Source organism: Hemibagrus wyckioides, linkage group LG15, assembly GCF_019097595.1.
Source record: "Hemibagrus wyckioides isolate EC202008001 linkage group LG15, SWU_Hwy_1.0, whole genome shotgun sequence".
Taxonomy (NCBI): domain Eukaryota; kingdom Metazoa; phylum Chordata; class Actinopteri; order Siluriformes; family Bagridae; genus Hemibagrus; species Hemibagrus wyckioides.
In genome coordinates this window covers 18,321,381-18,336,840 of record NC_080724.1, presented here as the reverse complement: position 1 = coordinate 18,336,840, position 15,460 = coordinate 18,321,381, and the positions used below count along the sequence as shown (strand labels likewise).

General features: G+C 39.6%; 1 protein-coding gene and 1 pseudogene across 1 annotated transcript; both read right to left on the bottom strand.

The window, feature by feature from the left end:
• Positions 1–159: 159 nt before the first annotated feature.
• LOC131365803 (uncharacterized) lies at positions 160–7,760 on the bottom strand. The gene is made up of 6 exons (XM_058409671.1): positions 7,631–7,760; positions 7,209–7,508; positions 6,787–7,116; positions 2,940–3,053; positions 2,786–2,817; positions 160–535 (listed from the first exon to the last, which is right to left on the bottom strand). Exons 1-6 carry the CDS (start codon positions 7,668–7,670, stop codon positions 278–280), a joined length of 1,074 nt encoding a protein of 357 aa, XP_058265654.1. The 5' UTR covers positions 7,671–7,760; the 3' UTR covers positions 160–277.
• A 4,513-nt stretch (positions 7,761–12,273) lies between these two features.
• LOC131365805 (polymeric immunoglobulin receptor-like) lies at positions 12,274–14,674 on the bottom strand (annotated as a pseudogene).
• Between the last annotated feature and the right edge of the window lie 786 nt (positions 14,675–15,460).

Sequence of the window (15,460 nt, the reverse complement as noted above, 5' to 3'; positions counted from 1 at the left end):
CCAGGGGTGCTGCATCATGGCTGACCCTGCACTCTGTCCCCCAACCCTCCAGGGATGGGATATGCAAAGAAAGGTTTTCACTGTACAGTAATGTATATGTGACAAATAATTAATTTTAGGTTAAAACTAAATTGCCACACTGGTGCTTACAAAAGCAAATAACACATTTAATGTCATAGCAGGTGGCATTTATTTGTTATTTGACAACACTAACAAACAGACCAAAAAAAGAACAAATATTTTGTTGAAAGCACATTTTGGTGAAAGCATAATCAAATTATTCCACTGTTGAGGTGTGCTGGACAGTGGCGTACTCAGTTGTAGATTCCTCCTTTCTGAAGGTGATTGCAGCATCATCTGGATTCTTCTGGAAACTCACAGTGGTGTAAGTGAGATTTTGTTCTTGTGGTGGTACCGTGGAGGAGATCTGTGTATCAGGACTGTGTGATGTAACATCCATATAAAGTTCGGTGTCTGTTACAGAAACATGTGTGGTCTGATCAATCTCCTCGTAAATGCATTGACCAGGGTGAACCTGAGAGTTGACAAGAATGAAAATGTATAATTGTTTTGCACTGCTTTTTGTCATAAATATGAAACAGCTCACATAATGTTTGGTAATTCATCCAAATTTATAAATTATACTATTGAAGCCGAGATTATTAGAGATTCATATTTGTGTTTCCTTGTATGTAAATTTACACATACTTACAAGTTATGAGTTATTGTAGGATATTAATATTTTTCTGAACAAACCATAATTCCATTAATACCACACACATTTTTTGAATATTTCTCTCCATATTTAGCTTGATCAGTGGTGGGCAAAGTACACATCTCCTGTACTTAAGTGAAAGTACAGATACCTTACTTAAAATGTTACTTCGGTAAAAGTAGAAGTCCTCAATATGAATTTCTACTTGAGTTAAAGTACAAAAGTACGTGTATCCGAATGTACTTAAGTAAAAAAGTACTGCATTTGTTAGAGGTGGAACGGTTCATGAAAAAAATCTGAACCGTTCAATTTACTTTATCACGGTTCGAGACATGTGTAGTGTCCCAGGCGAATGTTAGGAGTGTCAGGTCAACTGCAAAAAGGGCAAGCCACTCAAAGTTTTTAGAGGAGGCACCAACAGTATCGCTTCGGTCTATTTTGGATTTAGTGCTACATATGACGACAGTGGTAAGAAAGTGGTGGACAAAACCGCCACAGTTTGCAAGCACTGTGGAACACGTGTTGCTTTTCTTAATGGAAACACTTCCAATACGTTAGCTCATCTGTTGAGACATCACCCCAGTGTGTCAACTGACGGCGAAAGAAATGATATTCCCTCCCGCAAACACTTCAGCATCGTGTTTACATTAGGGTACATTGTCACTGCAAGTAGGTCTTGTCTCTCAGTAGAAAACGTGGACATACTAATCTTCTTGCAAAAGAACATGAAAGTAGTGAATGAACAGAGCAGTGTCTTTTTGAAACAGTGCAGTGTGTGTTAGTTTTATTTATGTGGTATTTTATATTTAAGGGCAGCTAATTTGTTATTTAATTTATTTACATTACATAACACAGTAACACTTGTGATACAAAAATTATTTGTTTGGTTTTCTTTCAAATACTGCACTTTTATTTCAAGTGGTTGAGTTAATTTTAAAGAAAGGAAAGTATTATACTGGTTGATCTTATGTTTCTTTTTATGTTTTAAAATCTACAGCTTTATAGCTCTAATGTCATGATTAACTATTAGCTATTAACTATTTAGTTCATGTGAGAAGAATCTGCCACTCTACTCACACATGCCTGTTAATACAAGGTCTTAGAAATGAAAATGATACAGATGTCAGTTAACATTATTCTAAATCAAGGAACATGGGGCTGTAAAATAGCAGGACTTGAGATCATGCCTGTGTCCTGGGGAATCAGTTTTATACAAATGACAAGAGAAGAAAGTTTCAGAAGAAAAAAGTTTAAATTCAGCACTGTCAATATTTCAGTATTTAGTAACTCATGCTTTGGGGCAATGACAGTATTTGTGCACTAATCTTATTCTGCTTTACATAAAAAAAAACTATGAAAATGTTACTTGGTGACTGGTCAAATATCAGAAATAAAAGTTGAGCTATTTGGGTTATTGTTTTGCGGTATAACATCAGTAACTTTAATATAGACTGCTGCTCAAGAGGTACTGATTATGTTAGCTTACTTAGCTAACTAAAGCGTAACTAGCCATACACTACATAATTATGATAATTATGATTTTTGCAAATGTGATGTTGAATTCTTGTAAGATGAAATTGTATGTTACTGAGGCAGAGCAGAAATCTGAATATAAAAGAGTCTTTCTTCTGTTCTAAATGAAATCCTGCAGGTAACTGCATCGGTGTAGAGGTGCGGGATGTGGTTAGGGATTTCTTCCATTGTAGGCTATAGTATTTCAGGCTGTGACACTGTTTGCACTCTCTGCACTTAATGAAAACAAAAAGATATGTTGCGTTGGTTCAAATAAAATGCGCGGACTGTAGCGCGGTTTGCTGTGCTGTGATTGGACAACTACTTTTTTTGTTAATTCAAGTAACGAGAGATGTGGGATAACGTAGTGGAGTAAAAGGTACGATACGTTACTTCAAAATGTAGCGGAGTGAAAGTAAAAAGTCTCAAACATTTTATACTTTAGTTAAGTACAGATACTGGAAAAAGATACTTAAATACAGTAACGAATTACATTTACTTCGTTACTGACCACCACTGAGCTTGATACACACAACACATTCAGACATATAAACTGACCTGTTCATTGTCTTTGGATGAAGGTGCTGAATCTATAATTATACACAAAAGAAAAGGCTCAGTTTCATCCAGCTGACACTAACAATTCTAAAATCTTCATCTTAAATACTGAGGCATGATATCAATTGTGTGTGTTCAATACAAGAAACTCTACCTTGTGTTCTCATGTGTCTCATTTTGTAGGCCATCAGTGTAAATCCGCCAATCAGCAGCAGAGCCACACAGACACACACAATGATGATGATGATGATCATGGTACTGGAAGATTCTAGATACAGAAACAGAGACAATAAAGAACAGGAACAAACCAAACATGTACATTACCATAATCTTTAATCATAACTACAATCATGTATGTTATAGTGGATATGTGTGTACAGAAGAGCTGATTTGAAATCTTTAATGACATCACGTTGTAGAAGAAGGAAAATAGAACCTTCTGTTTCTAATAGTGGACTACTTATAAGTGTGAAGCACTAACAAAACTGCTCCCCTGATAGTAACACACTGATCCCCTGAGAGTAACGCACTGATCCCCTGACAGTAACACACTGATCCCCTGAGAGTAACGCACTGATCCCCTGACAGTAACACACTGATCCCCTGACAGTAACACACTGATCCCCTGACAGTAACACACTGATCCCCTGACAGTAACACACTGATCCCCTGACAGTAACACACTGATCCCCTGATAGTAACAAACTGATCCCCTGACAGTAACACACTGATCCCCTGACAGTAACAACCTGATCCCATGACAGTAACACACTGATCCACTGATAGTAAGAAACTGATCCCCTGACAGTAACACACTGATCCCCTGATAGTAACAAACTGATCCCCTGACAGTAACACACTGATCCACTGATAGTAAGAAACTGATCCCCTGACAGTAACACACTGATCCCCTGACAGTAACACACTGATCCCCTGACAGTAACACACTGATCCCCTGATAGTAACAAACTGATCCCCTGACAGTAACACACTGATCCACTGATAGTAAGAAACTGATCCCCTGACAGTAACACACTGATCCCCTGATAGTAACACACTGATCCCCTGATAGTAACACACTGATCCCCTGACAGTAACACACTGATCCCCTGATAGTAACACACTGATCCCCTGACAGTAACACACTGATACCCTGAGAGTAACGCACTGATCCCCTGACAGTAACACACTGATCCCCTGACAGTAACACACTGATCCCCTGACAGTAACACACTGATCCCCTGATAGTAACAAACTGATCCCCTGACAGTAACACACTGATCCCCTGACAGTAACAACCTGATCCCATGACAGTAACACACTGATCCACTGATAGTAAGAAACTGATCCCCTGACAGTAACACACTGATCCCCTGATAGTAACACACTGATCCCCTGACAGTAACACACTGATACCCTGACAGTAACAAACTGATCCCCTGATAGTAACACACTGATCCCCTGACAGTAACACACTGATCCCCTGACAGTAACACACTGATCACCTGACAGTAACACACTGATCCCCTGACAGTAACACACTGATCCCCTGACAGTAACACACTGATCCCCTGACAGTAACACACTGATCCTCTGATAGTAACAAACTGATCCCCTGATAGTAACACACTGATCCCCTGACAGTAACACACTGATCCCCTGATAGTAACACACTGATCCCCTGACAGTAACACACTGATCCCCTGACAGTAACACACTGATCCCCTGATAGTAACACACTGATCCCCTGACAGTAACACACTGATCCCCTGATAGTAACACACTGATCCCCTGATAGTAACACACTGATCCCCTGACAGTAACACACTGATCCCCTGATAGTAACACACTGATCCCCTGATAGTAACACACTGATCCCCTGACAGTAACAAACTGATCCCCTGACAGTAACACACTGATCCCCTGACAGTAACACACTGATCCCCTGACAGTAACACACTGATACCCTGACAGTAACAAACTGATCCCCTGATAGTAACACACTGATCCCCTGACAGTAACACACTGATACCCTGACAGTAACACACTGATCCCCTGACAGTAACACACTGATCCACTGATAGTAAGAAACTGATCCCCTGACAGTAACACACTGATCCCCTGATAGTAACACACTGATCCCCTGACAGTAACACACTGATCCCCTGATAGTAACACACTGATCCCCTGATAGTAACACACTGATCCCCTGACAGTAACACACTGATCCCCTGACAGTAACAAACTGATCCCCTGATAGTAACAAACTGATCCCCTGATAGTAACACACTGATCCCCTGACAGTAACACACTGATCCTCTGATAGTAACAAACTGATCCCCTGATAGTTACACACTGATCCCCTGACAGTAACACACTGATCCACTGATAGTAAGAAACTGATCCCCTGACAGTAACACACTGATCCCCTGACAGTAACACACTGATCCCCTGACAGTAACAAACTGATCCCCTGACAGTAACACACTGATCCCCTGACAGTAACACACTGATCCCCTGATAGTAACACACTGATCCCCTGACAGTAACACACTGATCCCCTGATAGTAACACACTGATCCCCTGACAGTAACACACTGATCCCCTGATAGTAACACACTGATCCCCTGATAGTAACACACTGATCCCCTGACAGTAACAAACTGATCCCCTGACAGTAACACACTGATCCCCTGACAGTAACACACTGATCCCCTGACAGTAACACACTGATACCCTGACAGTAACAAACTGATCCCCTGATAGTAACACACTGATCCCCTGACAGTAACACACTGATCCCCTGACAGTAACACACTGATCACCTGACAGTAACACACTGATCCCCTGACAGTAACACACTGATCCCCTGACAGTAACACACTGATACCCTGACAGTAACACACTGATCCCCTGACAGTAACACACTGATCCACTGATAGTAAGAAACTGATCCCCTGACAGTAACACACTGATCCCCTGATAGTAACACACTGATCCCCTGACAGTAACACACTGATCCCCTGATAGTAACACACTGATCACCTGACAGTAACAAACTGATCCCCTGATAGTAACACACTGATCCCCTGATAGTAACACACTGATCCCCTGATAGTAAGAAACTGATCCCCTGACAGTAACACACTGATCCCCTGATAGTAACACACTGATCCCCTGACAGTAACACACTGATCCCCTGACAGTAACACACTGATCCCCTGACAGTAACAAACTGATCCCCTGATAGTAACACACTGATCCCCTGATAGTAACACACTGATCCCCTGACAGTAACACACTGATCACCTGACAGTAACAAACTGATCCCCTGATAGTAACACACTGATCCCCTGACAGTAACACACTGATCCCCTGACAGTAACACACTGATCCCCTGATAGTAACACACTGATCCCCTGATAGTAACACACTGATCCCCTGACAGTAACACACTGATCACCTGACAGTAACAAACTGATCCCCTGATAGTAACACACTGATCCCCTGACAGTAACACACTGATCCCCTGACAGTAACAAACTGATCCCCTGACAGTAACACACTGATCCCCTGACAGTAACAAACTGATCACCTGACAGTAACACACTGATCCCCTGACAGTAACATACTGATCACCTGACAGTAACACACTGATCCCCTGACAGTAACACACTGATCCCCTGATAGTAACACACTGATCCCCTGATAGTAACACACTGATCCCCTGATAGTAACACACTGATCCCCTGACAGTAACACACTGATCCCCTGATAGTAACACACTGATCCCCTGATAGTAACACATTGATCTACTAACAGATGAGATTTTTGTGATGATGCTTTTGTCAACATGGAGGTGGTGGTTGTTGTGTAAAACAAAAAAATCTGAATTTTAGACATGAATTTAATCCTGTCCTGTAAATCAATCATATTTAGTGTTAGTGAGATCTAGAGAAAATTTTCATAAATATTTAAAACAACATGAGTAAAAGTTTCACCTCTAACATGCAGCTGAATCTCTGTGAAGAAGGAAAAATACTGTACTGAGTTCATTCTGTTGTAGACTCCACATAAATAAACTCCACCATCAGCTTCTGTCACATTACTGATGCTCAGACCGAGAACTTTAGCATTTCTGTCATCAGAAATGGAGAATCTGTTGTTCTGGGATTGGGTGTCAGTATCTAGAATGTCACTTAAAATACTGCCATTGTCAAGTTTCATGATATACTTGTAGTCTCTGTCGTATACCACAGGATAGTTAGAGATGATGCTGATATTCTGTCCAGGAAAAGCATGCATTGTTTTTGGCCCAGGACAACAAGAATCTGTCAATTATAGAAACAAAAACTTTAACTTTGTGTTGGAAGATCAAAATGTTTCAGTTTTATCAATACAATGAGGTTAAACCTTTTTTCACCATTAGTAACTGACAGATTCACATCAGTTGTCTCCCGACTTCCTACTCCCATTCTGTAAGTTCCAGCATCCTGTGGCTCCAGACCCCTGATTAAAACTGTCACAAATCCTCCTGTATTTTCATACAGCATGAATCTTCCCTCTTGAACAGAATTCTTTGTGGTGTCAGTACGTATTATATCAGTGCATGATGTTCTTTCTTTCTTACAAATATATCTATTAATGCCTGAATACCATTTTACACCAGAGATTATAATGATGCTTCCTCCTGAGTAGCCAGTCACAACACAGCCCACTGGACCTGTCAGTCAAAAGGAAATCTTACTAATCTCTATAACAGTACATAATAACTTTAAAACAAACGTAATGCAAAACAATTTTATATAACTTTATATATTTGTTTAAAAGAAACAAAGAGCTGACCTGATATTAGTGAGAGGGTGAAGATGATGATGCTCTTCATAATGGGATGAAGCTGCACTTCAATTCTACTCTTCTTTTGCTCTTTCCAGCACACAGGGAAATGTTTTAGTGGACTTTTCTTAGCTGTTACTGCCCAAATGGCTGCATATCATGAGCAATTTCCTCTTTAGACAGGATATCGTGTGTTGGTGTTTTAAATGTATACTGTCACAACACCGTCTGGAGCACACTGCTCACTTCCTCTATATTACTGGATGTGATTTCTGTTGGTGTTTTTTTAATGGATTTAAAGTGGCAAATAAATCAGGTTTATCTTTTTCACAAAACTAGATGACCGGTAGCTTTAAAACAGAAATAAAGAAATAAAACCTAATCCTGGTTAATCTTATTTCACACCATAAAAACTGGAAAACAGTTAAACAAACCAAGCTCATTTAGCTGAATAATGTTATTTGACAAATATATGTAAAATCAGCTGTTATGCTAGCTGCCAAAAAAATAATAAATTGTAATGATAAAAAATTAATAATAACATGCCTAAAGAAGGGCGGCACGGTGACTTAGTGGTTAGCACTTTCGCCTCACACCTCCAGCGTCCTGGGTTTTGAGTCTTGCTCCCGCTCACTGTGTGTGTGTGCATGTTCTCCCTGTGCTTGGTGGGTTTCCTCCCACAGTCCAAACATGCTTCTATGCTGATTGGAGTCTCTAAAATTGCCCATAGTGTGTGATTGCATAAGTGAATGTGTGTGTATGCCCTGCGATGGGTTGGCACTCCGTCCAGGGTGTATCCTGCCTTGATGCCCGATGACTCCTGAGATAGACATAGGCTCCCTTTGACCCGAGTATAGATCGGATAAGCGGTACAGACAATGAAATGAAATGAATATGCCTAGAGAAAGAGTTGAGGATGGGTGTGTACAGGTCGGTCCTCTTCATTCTTCTTAGGAAGTATAGGTGCTGATATGGCTTCATCAATAATGATGAGGTGTTCAGGAAGCATTTGCCGTTGTGTATGATGTGCAGAACCAAGACGCTGAAGTTGCTCTCTGTTTTTACTGCTGAACTTCACCTTAGGTGAGTACATTCTAGTAATCTACAAGATTATGCCAACAGTTAGAATGTTATGAGATACTTGGATTCTTCTGAAGTCACCAGTTGCCACTTTAGTCTTGCTGAAAGACCAGACTTCCTCACTTCCTCTCACTGGCCTTGGCGATGAGCTGTAAGACACTGATGTCTTCAGCAACTTTGATAACATGGTTGCTGTGATGATTGAAAACAAAGCTGTGCTTGACCTGCTGCTCAGGAAATGCAGAATCTAGATGTACATTAGTTTTTACTAGCACATTTATACAAGTTGCCTCTATATTGTCTAATTAAAAGCATTTTGTTCTATTTTAGGACACTTCAGTGAGTCATGTATTATTATCATAGTCTGTAAAACTCTATTATAATCAAAGTGATCGTCTTCCATGTATTTATTACTAAAGTCATAAATGGAACATATAAACAAGCTGTTTTGGGTCCAGTCCACATCTGTAATCCTTAGCTAAGCATCTTCAGCATTTGGCATTGCAGTTTATCTTTAATTTTCAGTTCTGTTCATTTATTCATTCTGTTTATTGCTTGGCATCTCTCACTTTCTGAAATGATTCTTTTTTACGAGTGTCACTCACTCCAGTAGACATTATTATTATTAATACTCTTGTTATTGTGACTATTTATTATTATTATTATTATTATTATTATTATTATTATTATTCCATTTCCTGGGCGCGCTACTAGTCCTAAATGGTAATAGCTAAAATTATGGTTCCAACGCTAAAATGTTCATCATGTGTTTAAGTGCGCTATTACTTTTCATGCTGAAAAATATTGTAGTTCATTTTATATTAATTTTAAATGCGATTGTTACGGACTTCACTTCCTGGTTTCCGCACGGGCATTTAAGGAGAGCGCGCACAGTTCAGCTTTTCTCGGAGATTTTCGGGAGCTGTCGTAAACAAGCATGTAAAACGTTACTAGTCCTAAACGGTAATAGCTAGAAACATGGTTCCAACGCTAAAATGTTGCCCATGTTATGATCATGTGTGCTATTACTTTTCATGCTGATAAGTATTGTAGTTTATTTTATATTAATTTGTACATGCATTTTTCACGGACTTCCCTTCCTGGTTTCCGTACAGTTCGGTCTTTCTCGGGGATTTTCGGTAGGTGCCGAAAACGCATCTGTAGATGTCGTAAACAAGTATGTAAAACGTTACCAGTCCTAAACGATAATAGCTAGAAACATGGTTCCAGCGCTAAAATGCTGCTTAGGTGTGCTATTACTTTTCATGCTGATAAGTATTATAGTTTTTTATATGGATTTGTAAATGTATTTTTCACAGACTTCAGACCGCTGCTGTGTGTGTGTGTGTGTGTGTGTGAGAGACGTCAGCTAGAGTGAGGGAAGAGGTTTGTTTTGTTTTTTTTTAAGTCGTATCGTCTTTAAACTGATATTTAAGCAGAGCACACACGCTGGTTCGTTTAGACTTGATATTTTAACTGTAACTTTATTTTGTGTTTATTATTCGATAATTTTTTGCAATAGTTTAAGCATGTATAGTTTTTATATATGTAACGGAGGCTCGCGCTAGGTGCCGTGCAGCGAGTTGTATAAAGCCTGTTTCAACTTGCTTATAAGTCACCTTGCTTTTTTACTCCCTTTACTCCACTGATCTCAGGAGTATTATAAGCTGCACTTTAGCTTATTTGTTAGCGCGCCCGTGCTTAAGTGTGCTATTACTTTTCATGCTGATAAGTATTGTAGTTTATTTTATATGCATTTTTAAATGCATTACGGACTTCAGACCGCTGCTGTGTGTGTGTGTGTGTGTGTGACGTCAGCTAGAGTGAGGGAAGAGGTTGGATGCATCGTCTTTAAACTGTTCCCAGCGCGCGCACTAGTTCGTTTAAACTTCATATTTTAACTGTGACTTTAGTTTGTATATATCATGTGAGAATGTCTTGCAATAGCTTAAGCATGTATAGCTTTTATATTTGTAACCCAGTGTAGCGCAAAGTACTGTGATGTAAACCTCATCTTTATAAGTTAACTTGCCAGTGATGGTTTTCATTCTTTGTGGCTCGGAGTTGTATTTATGTACTATTTCAGAATGTCTTGCAATAGTTTAAGCAACATATCGCTTAAACGGTAATAACTAGAAACATGCTTACAACGCTAAAATGCTGCTTAGGTGTGCTATTAGTTTTCATGCTGATAAGTGTTATAGGTTTTTTTACATGGAGTTTTAAATGGATTTTTCACGGACTTCAGACCGCTACTGTGTGTGTGTGTCTGTGTGTGTGTGTCTGTGTGTGTGTGTCTGTGTGTGTGTGTCTGTGTGTGTGTGTCTGTGTGTGTGTGTCTGTGTGTGTGTGTCTGTGTGTCTGTGTGTGTGTCTGTGTGTCTGTGTGTGTGTCTGTGTGTGTGTGTGTCTGTGTGTGTGTGTGTCTGTGTGTGTGTGTCTGTGTGTGTGTGTCTGTGTGTCTGTCTGTGTGTGTGTGTGTGTCTGTGTGTCTGTGTGTGTCTGTGTGTGTCTGTGTGTGTGTGTCTGTGTGTGTGTGTCTGTGTGTGTGTCTGTGTGTGTGTGTCTGTGTGTGTGTGTCTGTGTGTGACGTCAGCTAGAGTGAGGGAGGAGGGTTTTTTTTTTATTATTTGAGCATGTCTTGCAATAGTTTAAGCAACATATTCGCAATCACACTTGCATTTTCTTCTGGAAATGCAGCATTCTAGTTGTTATTATTATTATTATTATTATTATTATTATTATTATTATTATTATTATTATTATTATTGTTCACTATATAAGTTAATAATATAATATAACTAATAGATGTACTAGTTAGAAAACTTGCGTATATGAAATACTGCACCCAAGTTAATCTTAGAGCTCCTTCTAGTGGCAATTTATTTATTTATTCATTTATTTGTTTGTTTTATTTTATTTTGTGAAACATGCTGATTATGCAGCTACATCTGTCCTTAAAGAATGAAGTCTGTATGAAATTCCTTCTGCTGTTTTATAGATTAATTGATTCAACAACACTGTCACATGAACCTTGATTATAGAACTTAACAATGATTCACAGTTTTTTATTATTTGAATTTGCAATCAAATTTCACTCCATATGCAAATACACTTATAATACTGATATTTACACAGTAAAACCCTCACTCAGGTGTTAATCTTCACCAGCTATGGAGTCAGTTACATCATTTCACCATGTCACTAAAATTTTACTCACATGTAGATGATATGTACAGCATTTTTTTGCATTACATAACATTTTACAGGTTACATTGATAACAAAAAAAAAATTTGTTAAGTATAAAATAAAAAACAGTGAAGGGTGCTGTTATTGAAAAATAATGAATTATAGGGTGTAACTATTACCACCCTGAGGTAACGATTTTCTAATAACAACATGCTCAAACCTGTATCATAGCAATTTGCCAACAACTACATTTTAATTAATAACCTTACACCATAATAAAAAAGAATACAAAAATAGAGCATTAAGACTGAAGGGTCTGGTAAACTGAGTTCACCTGAGTTCTTGGATTCAGGCACTGGTAGTGTGAATGTGATTGGTCGGTGGTGTTACTCAGAGACATGTAGCCTGAATCTGATTGGTTGGTGAGTGGGTCCAGTGTCTGGTATGTTGAATCTGACTGGTTTGTAGATGAATCCAGATTCTGATGATTGGATCTCATTTTCATGTTCAAGTTTTCATATGGTGGTAAATTAGGCAGGTCATTCTCATAAACAGAAGAAGCCTAAAATAAGGAATACATTACTGTTAGTGTTTATTGTGAAAGGATGATAGAACATTCATCAATCCCAAACACACATTAGCATTTGTACAGTTTTCAGCTCTATTTATGGCGATGCACATTCCTGTTTTTTATCCATTAGTATAGCCGAATTTTCAAGGAAGCTTGGCAACCCAGTCTCATACAACAGCTGTTTACCTGCAAATTATTTGTAGCAACTTATATGTGATGAATAACAACATTTTCTCACAAGGGCACAAGTAAATAGACAGGCAGCTAGCTGTAGGCGAAAATGTGCCAACAGCCTAAATAAAATGTGATACACACACACATAGGTCTAACACAATTAAACATAAATACTCACATGTCCATTGTCTTTTTGTAATTATACAAAAGTCACAATTTCTTCCTGTTGACAGCAATGATTTTTACACATGATAGATTATGTAAGTGTGTAAGTAAGTTTGTGTGTGTATGCCTTGTGTTCTTTTCTGTCTCCATTTGTAAATCATCAGCAGTGTAAATCCTCCAATCAGCAGCAGAGCCACACAGACACACACACACACTGACGATGATGATAAGTGAGAAATCTAGAGACAGAAACAGAGACAATACAGAAGAGGAACAGACCAAACTCAGAACTTCATACATGAGCATAAACATGTATTTTGTAGTGTGTATGTGTGTACAGTATGTTGCTAGTCACTTCCTGATCACTTCTTAAGTCTTAATCTTAAAACTTTAGACATGAATTTAATACTGTCCTGTAAATCAATCATATTTAGTGTTAGTGAGATATGTTAGTGTAAATATTCACACATATTTAAAACAACATGAGTAAAAGTTTCACCTCTAACATGTAGCTGAATCTCTGTGAAGAAGGAAAAATACTGTACTGAGTTCATTCTGTTGTAGACTCCACATAAATAAACTCCATCATCAGCTTCTGTCACATTACTGATGCTCAGACTGAGAACTTTAGCATTTCTGTCATCAGAAATGGAGAATCTGTTGTTCTGGGATTGGGTGTCAGTATCTAGAATGTCACTTAAAATACTGCCATTGTCAAGTTTCATGATATACGTAGTGTCTGTCGTATACCACAGGATAGTTAGAGATGATGCTGATATTCTGTCCAGGATAAGCATTTGCTGTTTTTGTCCCAGTGCAACAAGAATCTGTCAATTATATAAACAAAAAGACAAGCTCAAAAGCTGTGGAATGTTTTAGTGATATCTTATCTTTGTTTTGGAAGGAAAAAAATGTTTGAGTTTTATTAATACAATGAGATTAAACATTTCCTCACCATTAATAACTGTTAGTTTCACATCAGTGCTCATCTGAATCCCTACTCCCATTCTGTATGTTCCAGCATCCTGTGGCTCCAGCCTCCTGATTTTTGGTTTTGGTTTTCATACAGCATGAATCTTCCCTCTTGAACAGAATTCTCTGTGGTGTCAGTACGTATTATAGATATGCATGATATGGTTTCGTTCTTACAAATATGTCTAAGACTTGAATCCCATTTTATATCAGAGATTATAATGACACTTCCTCCTGAATAGCCAGTCACAACACAGCCCACTGAACCTGTCAGTCAAAAGGAAATCTTACTGTCTATAGCATTACAGATACAAAACAATTTTATATAACTTTATATATTTGTTTAAAAGAAACAAAGAGCTGACCTGATATTAGTGAGAGGGTGAAGATGATGATGCTCTTCATAATGGGATGAAGCTTCACTTCAATTCTACTTTTCTTTTGCTCTTTCCAGCACATGGAGAAATGTTTTAGTGGACTTCTGTTAGCTGTTGTTTCCCACATGCCGCATGTCATCGGTATTTCTGCTTTTAACAAGATGTGTATATTGGTGTTGTAAGTGTATACTTACTCAACACCCTCTGTGTAACGACACACTCGAGAGGCAGAGGGTGAATCAAATGCCACTTTAATCAAACAAGGTAGGCAGAAGGCAAAACGTAACCCAGGCAAAAACGGAAAGCAGGCAGGCACACGAGACGTTTTTAATGAACTTAAGGCAAGAGACTGACTTATGGAAACACAAGGCAAACAGTCTTAATACTCGCCGCTGTCACTGGCGAGTGAGCGCTTTAAATAGGCATCCGGGAGATTGGGTGCAGGTGGCGTGATTAGAAATCAGGTGATTGAGAACCCTGTCCGGGAGCAGCGACGGGGGCGGCTGCAGCCTCTGGGAGCGGGACGGTCCAGACGGTGCTGATGGAATTCGTAGAGCAGCGACGGGTCGAAGATGTCCTCTTGATTCACCCATGACCGCTCCTCCGGGCCATATCCCTCCCAGTTGATATTGCAGGCGGTTGCTTCGACGCCTGGAATTTAGGATGTCCCAGACCTGGTAGACGGTGTTGTCTGTGTCAACCTCGGGCGGCAGCGACACCTCAGGCTCTGTGGAAGGAGGGAGAACTGGGTTAGTGTAAGGTTTAAGGAGAGATACATGGAAAGAAGGAGAAATCTGGTAGCGCTCTGGGAGCTCGAGCTCATAGGTCACTTCATTGATGGGCCGCCGGATGGTGAAGGGACCTATGTAACGGGGACTGAGCTTTTTACTCGGGAGTTTGTTGGTAGTCCTGTTGGTAATCGTGGCAGCACGCTCGGAGGTAGCGTGCGATTTCCTGGAATTTACGTTCTGTTTGCCCATTAGTGTGAGGGTGATAGCCAGAGGACAGACTCACTGATACTCCCAGTTGTTTGAGGAAACCTTGCCATACTCTGGAAACGAACTGGCGTCCTCTATCGGACACGATGTCTTTGGGGATACTGTAGTGCTGAAAGAGAGCCTCTGCAGTTTCCAGAGCTGTGGGTAGGCCTTTGAGAGGTATCAGTTTGCACGCCTTGGAGAATTGATCTACCACGACGAGTATGGTGGTAAAGCCATTGGACAAGGGTAAGTCTGTGGAGAGATTGACCCCCAGGTGGGACCAGAGACGATGAGGGATCGGAAAGGGCAACGAGCCAGTAGACGGTGCGGT

What these genes read in the sequence shown, in the direction of transcription:
- LOC131365803 (XM_058409671.1), bottom strand. Translation starts at nt 7,670, where the DNA reads ATGAAGAGCATCATCATCTTCACCCTCTCACTAATATCAG. An exon ending in GAATCTGTCAGTTACTAATG is followed by an intron (nt 7,117 to 7,208) that starts GTGAAAAAAGGT and finishes TATAATTGACAG; the next exon opens with ATTCTTGTTGTCCTGGGCCA. An exon ending in CATCCAAAGACAATGAACAG is followed by an intron (nt 536 to 2,785) that starts GTCAGTTTATAT and finishes GTCAACTCTCAG; the next exon opens with GTTCACCCTGGTCAATGCAT.